The 7,478-nt window shown below is 39.3% G+C and overlaps 1 protein-coding gene across 1 annotated transcript; it reads left to right on the top strand.

Moving 5' to 3' along the window:
* The first annotated feature begins 783 nt into the window (after positions 1–783).
* LOC125609635 (7-dehydrocholesterol reductase-like) lies at positions 784–7,010 on the top strand. Its single transcript, XM_048781168.1, has 9 exons — positions 784–906; positions 1,060–1,173; positions 1,291–1,417; positions 1,590–1,690; positions 2,097–2,222; positions 2,326–2,390; positions 2,472–2,553; positions 6,768–6,850; positions 6,944–7,010. The coding sequence occupies exons 1-9, from the start codon at positions 784–786 to the stop codon at positions 7,008–7,010; spliced, it is 888 nt and encodes a 295-aa protein (XP_048637125.1).
* The last annotated feature ends 468 nt before the right edge of the window (positions 7,011–7,478 follow it).

The raw sequence follows: 7,478 nt of genomic DNA on the forward strand, positions 1-7,478 counted from the left end.
AACATGGGTGGTAGATTTGTTGGTCCATAATATTTTCTTTTGTTTGCTTATAAATTTATGGGGACCTGTGTGCCATTTTTATTATGTGATTTATCATTCACATCTTTCATTATATTCCAGATATGGAGAGTTGAGTTTGACTGCAGTAGACTCCTTGAAACATAATTTTTACACCTCTTTTATTGATGTTTAGTTTCATTCCTTGATAATGCAGATGGTTCACCAGGATGGTTCTGTTGTTCAGACCTTTGGCTTCTTGTGGGAGAATGGAGTTTAAGGGCTCATCAACATATGGCCAAGACCCACTGCCATCGCTTGGAAGATTATCTTTTGCTACGGAGCATTTGAGGCTGCTCTTCAGCTTCTTCTTCCTGGTAAAAGAGTTGAAGGCCCAGTTTCTCCAACGGGAAACCGACCAGTTTACAAGGTCCGACAGATGGCTCTACTTAAGTATCAGTTAGCCTTGTATGTGATGGAAATAAACAACTGTGTGGTTTTGTTCTTGTACGACAATGGTTTGGCAGCATATTTTGTGACACTAGCCACCTATCTTGGTCTTTAGTGGTTAGCAATGTTTAATTCTTTCGAATGCTTTATGTTGGATTACGTTTTGACAGTATTTATGCTTTACGTATATGAGTTGAGTTGCCTTTTGCTATTCAGGTTCGGGCATATTCAACCCTGCAATTGTCTACGATCACTTGGGTGCAATATTTTCGGCACTGATATTCGGATGCTTCATATTTTGTGTTTTGTTATACGTAAAAGTAAGTGTGTCTACTAATGTTGAGTTTGTTTATTTTTAATGTTTTTAAAACTCTGTCTTTTTGTCTGTACCAGGGTCATGTTGCACCTTCATCAAGTGATTCTGGTTCATGTGGTAACCTGATTATCGACTTCTATTGGGTGAGTTATTCCTGCTGATCATAAAGTATTCAATACTTATCATAACAGTCATAGATGAGAACTTATCTCACTCTTTGCGTCCAGATTATCATTATCACAATCCAATTTGTGGCAATCTTATTCTCAATGTATCCTTTGCGTTGGGCTTTGCAGGGCATGGAGTTATACCCTCGAATTGGTAAGAACTTTGACATCAAGGTTTTTACTAATTGCAGATTTGGTATGATGTCTTGGGCTGTTCTTGCCGTCACCTACTGCATTAAGCAGGTACTTTTAGATATATTCCCACTTTTTTACGACATAACCTGGATGTTTCTTTGAGTCCTTATTTGATCAGAGAGCCTCACCCTTCTAATGTGTGGTCCCTATACTTTTCTTTACCAGTATGAAATAAATGGGAGAGTATCTGATTCAATGCTTGTGAACACCATTCTAATGCATGTGTATGTCACAAAATTTTTTGGGTGGGAAGCTGGTTACTGGAACAGCATGGACATCGCACATGACCGAGGTATGCGTCTGGTACATATATCAAAAGTACATCACCGTGAACAAAATTTTCTGCACTGTTTGGCCATAATATCCTTGTGGGTTTTGGTTATATGGCTAATGCAGAAGCAAATGATTCAGATTTTTCAGCTTTATAATTGGTGATTTTTCCATAATAATTGTTGATTTTTCAGCTGGCTTCTACATTTTCTGGGGCTGTCTAGTGTGGGTGCCTTCTATTTATACATCTCCAGGCATGTACCTTGTGAACCACCCAGTCCAACTTGGAACTCAGGTGCAAAATATTTGAACTTCATAGATGAATATAGAAGGAATAGATACAATAGAAATAATACCCTGTCTGTTACAAATGAAAAAAAGTCTTAAAGATACCACTTTCATGGGAAAGAAAAACAATTCAGGTTTTCTAAGGTAGTTCTAGTAATTGAAATACTTGGTATCTTTCATTAAGTCTGGTAATTGAAATACTTGGTATCTTTCATTACAGTTGGAACAAGAGAGTTATAATTTGAACATATGTTTAAATCGTTGCATACTATGGCTCAAAATTATAGATTTCAGATATCAGTCTATGCAGTAGCATAACTCTATTAGTGATACGCTATCGATGGTACAATAGTTGGGACATCTATGCGTATTTCTATCTCTTAGACTTCATAATCTCCTTCACTGGTGTGCAGTTGGCAATATACATTCTGGTGGCGGGGATTCTCTGCATTTACATAAACTATGACCGCGATAGACAAAGGCAAGAGTTCAGGAGGACAAACGGGAAATGCTCGGTTTGGGGCAAAGCCCCATCAAAGGTACGATCATAATACACTCTTATGAAGTTAGATTACTCCTTTTTCCAAGTCGTAACCTTTTTTTATGTGTATGAACAATTTTTATTCTCTCGGTTTGTTGCAGATTGTGGCGACATATAAGACAACAGCTAGTGAAACTAAAACCAGTCTTCTCTTAACCTCTGGATGGTGAGTTTACACTACTTTATGCTATTACAACAATCAATATTACATGTTGTACATCAGATCAAATGTATTTTGATGGTGCAGGTGGGGATTGGCTCGACATTTCCATTATGTTCCTGAGATCTTAAGTTCTTTCTTCTGGACCGTACCAGCTTTCTTTAGTAACGTAAAATTTTCTCCTTAGAAAGGTTCCTTTACACATGTACTCTTGGGAGGGGCTCAGCTTCATGACTAGCACGGTGGACTTTCCTGATAGGTTGCATCCAGAGACTCTGGCGTGCACTAATCTGGAGGAGGCAAAGGTGTTCGTCAATGTTGATGTCTCGAAGACTCTGCCAAAAGAAATTGAATTCTAAAAGGAGGGTAAGGAGTTCACAGTAGAGTTCCATTATCCTTGGCTTCCAGCAAGGTGCAATTTGTGTGAGAAATGGGGTCATACTGAACGAGTTTGTGTGAAGCGTGGTAAAGCCAAAAATAAGAGTGATGATCTGATTAAAAGTGGTGAGAAATCAAAGGAAGGAAAGAAAGAGCAGGCGAAGGGTTTGGAGGTTTCAAATGAAGAATCCAAAGAAGAGGGTATGAAAGAAAATCAAGAAGAGAGTAATGGTAATCAGGAGAAGAGTCTAGTATCAAATTGGAAGTTGGTCTCACCAGAGAAAGTAGGGAGATCACCTTTGGGAAATGTCACTGAAGTTCTGATCTCTGCATCAAAATTTGCGGTGTTAAATATGGATGATGTAGAAGAAGTTGAGGAAGGAGAAATAGAGGATGATAAGCTAGAGAGTTATTTGGAGGACAATTTGGAGGATATGGATAAACTAAGAGAGATATAAGGCGATCTTTTGGAAGATGATATACTGGAGCAACAGAGTAGAGGCAAGGACAAAGCAGTAACAAAAAAATGGTTGATAAGGGGGCCAAAGGCGAAAGCTCAGGATGCAAATCCGGCTAAGAGCACAAGGCTTTCTCGGAAAAAAACTGATATGTCGTGCTTCTTTTGGAATGTGAGAGGATTCAACAAATCTTTAAAGCATTCAGAAGTCAAGGAGTGGATAGGAAATAAAGAAATGAAGTTTGGTTGTGTTTTGGAAACAAGGGTGAAAGAGAAAAATGTTGAAAGGATAATAAGGGAAAGTTTAAAGGAGTGGTCGGTGATGACGAATTATGATTATAATCCTGGAGGAAGAATCTGGGTTTTTTGGAGGGAGTCTGTTTGTGTTACCCCAGTGTACAAGTCTGATCAACTGATCACTTGTTCAGTGAGGTTAGAAGATGAGGAGGAGTTTCTCTGTACGTTTGTTTATGCAAAAAATCAGAGTGAGGAGAGGAAGGCGTTATGGGATGATCTCTGTCATCACCATGACTCAGCTATGTTCAAGAATAAAGAGTGGATTACTATGGGAGATTTTATCGACATATTGGATGGGGAAGAAAATTCAAGGTTCTCGAGTTTGGGAAGAGTTCCTGGTGGGATGAGAGATTTTCAGAGGGCGGTGCTTCACTGTCATCTGTCTGATTTGGGTTACCAAGGACCTCTGTTTACTTGGAGTAACAAACAGGATAAAGGAATTATTTGCAAGAAGCTTGATAGGGTATTGATGAATGATGCAGCTCTTAAACGGTTCTCAAACGCTTATTCTGTATTTGAGGCAGGGGGATGTTCAGACCATATGCGTTGTCGAATTCATCTGAAGCCATCCCAGGAGAAAATTCGAAGACCCTTTAAGTTTGTAAATGCTATTGGTACACTGCCAGGGTTTCTCCCTATGTTCCATGATTTTTGGGATAGTACAGAGGTTCTCTTTCACTCTACTTCAGCTCTATATAGATTTTCAAAGAAGCTCAATAACCTGAAACCGCTGATAAGGGGTTTGGGAAGAGAAGGTATTGGCAATCTAACTAAGAGAACTAAAGAGGCTCATGAGTTGTTATGTGAAAAGCAGAAGCAAACTCTTATACATCCTAATGAGATAGCAGCTCAGGAGGAAGCGGAAGCATACGAGAAGTGGCTGCACGTAGCTATGCTTGAAGAAAACTTTCTCAAGCAACGCTCAAAATTGCACTGGTTAGGTGTTGGTGATCAGAACAACAAAACTTTCTACAATGCCATCAGAACACGACAGGCTCATAATATGATTTGAGAGGTGAGAAAAGGAGATGGTACTACTGTCACTGATCAGCAGGAGATCAAACAGGAGGCAGAAAGGTTTTTCTCGAATCTTTTGAATATTAGTCCAGAAGAGTATAAAGGGACCACAGTGGAGGAGCTGAGTGATCTTATGGGGTTCAGATGCAGTTTGGATGATTGTAGAGATCTAGAGGCTGAAGTACCAGAGGAGGAAATTCGAAAAGTTCTCTTTTCTATGAAAAGCAACAAGTCTCCAGGGCCGGATGGGTTTCCATGCGAGTTCTACAAGCTGATTTGGCCAGTGCTTGGGCGTGATTTTGTTGTGGCTATTCAGTCGGTATTTCAGTTTGGTTTTCTTCCTAAAGGTGTGAACTCTACAATCTTGGCGCTAGTACCTAAGAAGACTGATTCCATGGAAATGAAGGACTATAGGCCCATTGCTTGTTGCAATGTCCTATACAAGGTAGTGTCCAAGATTTTAGCCAACAGACTGAAGAAGCTTTTTCCAAATATCATCAGTGATAATCAGTCAGCTTTTATTAAGGAGCGGTTGCTAATGGATAACGTTTTGCTAGCCTCTGAGATGGTGAAGGATTATCACAGAGAGTCTGTTTCACCGCGGTGTGTTATGAAGATAGACATCTCGAAGGCTTTTGACTCGGTTCAGTGGGAGTTTGTTCTGAAGGGTTTGGAAGTAATGGGGTTTCCAGGAAGATTTATACATTGGATCAGACTATGTATTACGAGCCCGTCCTTCTCAGTCCAAGTTAATGGAGAACTTGCGGGTTACTTTCAGAGCTCGAGAGGTCTCCGTCAGGGTTGTTCTCTTTCTCCGTATCTATTTGTTCTTTGTATGGACATCCTGTCAAGGAAAATAGATAAAGCCGCTGTAGCGAAACAGTTCAAACTTCACCCAGGTTGTAACTCTATCTCCCTCACTCATATGTGCTTTGCAGATGATTTGATGGTGTTTGTAGAGGGATCAAAGGTATCTATAGAAGGAGCTCTTGCAGTGTTTGATTAATTTGCGGCTTGGTCGGGACTGAAGATAAGTATTGAGAAGTCTACAATATATATGGCAGGAGTATCCGAGGAAGAGAAGAGCAGAATATTGTTGAACTTTCCTCTAGCGGAGGGTACTCTCCCTGTTAGGTAGCTGGAACTTCCTTTGATGACCCAGGGGATGAAGAAGCAAGACTATCAGCCTCTAGTGGAGAAAATAAGATGCATAATCAACACCTGGACGAGCAGATTCTTGTCTTATGCCGGAAGATTGCAGCTGATCAAAGCGGTGTTAATGAGCATCGTTAACTTCTGGTCGGCTGCGTTTCGTCTGCCGAGTCAATGTACTAAAGAAGTAGAGCAACTATGCTCAGCTTTCCTCTGGTCTGGTCCTGTTCTTAGGACCACGGTGCTAAAGTTGCTTGGAGAGATGTCTGCAGAGAAAAAGTTGAAGGTGGTCTTGGTATAAGGGTACTGAAAGAAGTGAACTTAGTGTGTGGTTTGAAGCTCATTTGGAGGTTGTTGGCGGGGAAATCTTTATAGAGTAAATGGATAAAGGCAAATCTGTTGCGAGAGAGAAGCTTTTGGGAAGTGAATATTAAAACTCAAACTGGATCTTGGATGTGGAGGAAGATGTTAAAACTCAGGGAGATAGCAAAGAGGTTTTACAGGAAGGAAATAGGTAATGGGCGCCATACTTCTTTCTGGTTTGAAAAATGGAGTGATCGAGGAGTTATATATGATCTGTTGGGGGCTAGGGGATTCATTGATTTGGGTATACGCAAAGAAGCTACGGTGGAAGAAGCGGTCTTTAGCTCAAGACGTAGAAGAAGACATCGGGTGGAGATTCTAAATGATATTGAAGTGGAGCTGACTAATATGAGAACAACGCTTAGTGAGGAGTTAGAGGACGTGAGTTTGTGGAGAAGGGAGTCGGGTTATCATGCTTCCTTCTTTGCAGAGGACGTGAGTTTGCGGAGAAGAGAGTAAGAGGAGTGGATGGTGCTTTGCAGTTTTGGTTTGGTACTAGAGTGTGAATATTGGGGTAGTTATTTTTTTTTGGGGCTTAACATAGAGTAAGATGAGAAAAAGATAGACTAAGAGATGCATACATTGTAGAAAGGTTTTTTTTTAGGAATAAAATTTAACATTCTTCAAAAAAAAAAAAATTCTCCATCTCCATCTCTTTGGTCTGTTTTATAATCTTTTGTTGCAAGAGATACATTAAAGACTATTATTGTTTGAACCAGTTCTTGCCATACTTCTACGTCATATACCTCACGATTCTTCTCTTTGATCGAGCCAAGAGAGACGATGACCGACGCCGATCAAAGTAAGCTACCAAACCTGAATGGTTTTTTTTGTCATATATATACGCATTCTATTTTTTCTCACTCTCGATTTGTTACATCTTTTTTTGTAAAAGGTATGGGAAATATTGGAAGTTTTACTGCGAAAAAGTGCGACACATGATTGTTCCTGGTATTTATTGATGGTCTCTGTTGTCTTCTCTGTTTTTGTTTCGTTCATTCAAACGTTAGAATCGTCCAAAGACCCAATAATTAGATCTTTTTTGCTGATTTTGTAAGCCACTTGAGAATTTCTAGCCATGGGTTTCTCTAGATTATGCATTTAAATTTAGCCTAATGTTTATCAGTTTTAGATTATATCTTGATTGTACCCTTTTCATTCTCATAAAATAAGTTCATAATTCATATAGGAATTAGGATTCCATTACCAGTTCTTTTGTGTGTAGTAGCTAACTCTTTACCTATTTAGTGTTGAAACTTGAAAGAGCTTTTTAATCAACATCCACGTATTACTTCGTTTTTACTTTAAAATAAAGTAATTTTAAAACTAAATTGAGTTTTATTTTAATAGTAGTGTTCCGTCCCCTGTACTACGTACGGGCACAAAAATTCATATGTATGTTTTATGAAACTTGAACATGTATAATTAGA

The sequence above is a fragment of the Brassica napus genome, chromosome A5 (assembly GCF_020379485.1).
Source record: "Brassica napus cultivar Da-Ae chromosome A5, Da-Ae, whole genome shotgun sequence".
NCBI classification, from domain to species: domain Eukaryota; kingdom Viridiplantae; phylum Streptophyta; class Magnoliopsida; order Brassicales; family Brassicaceae; genus Brassica; species Brassica napus.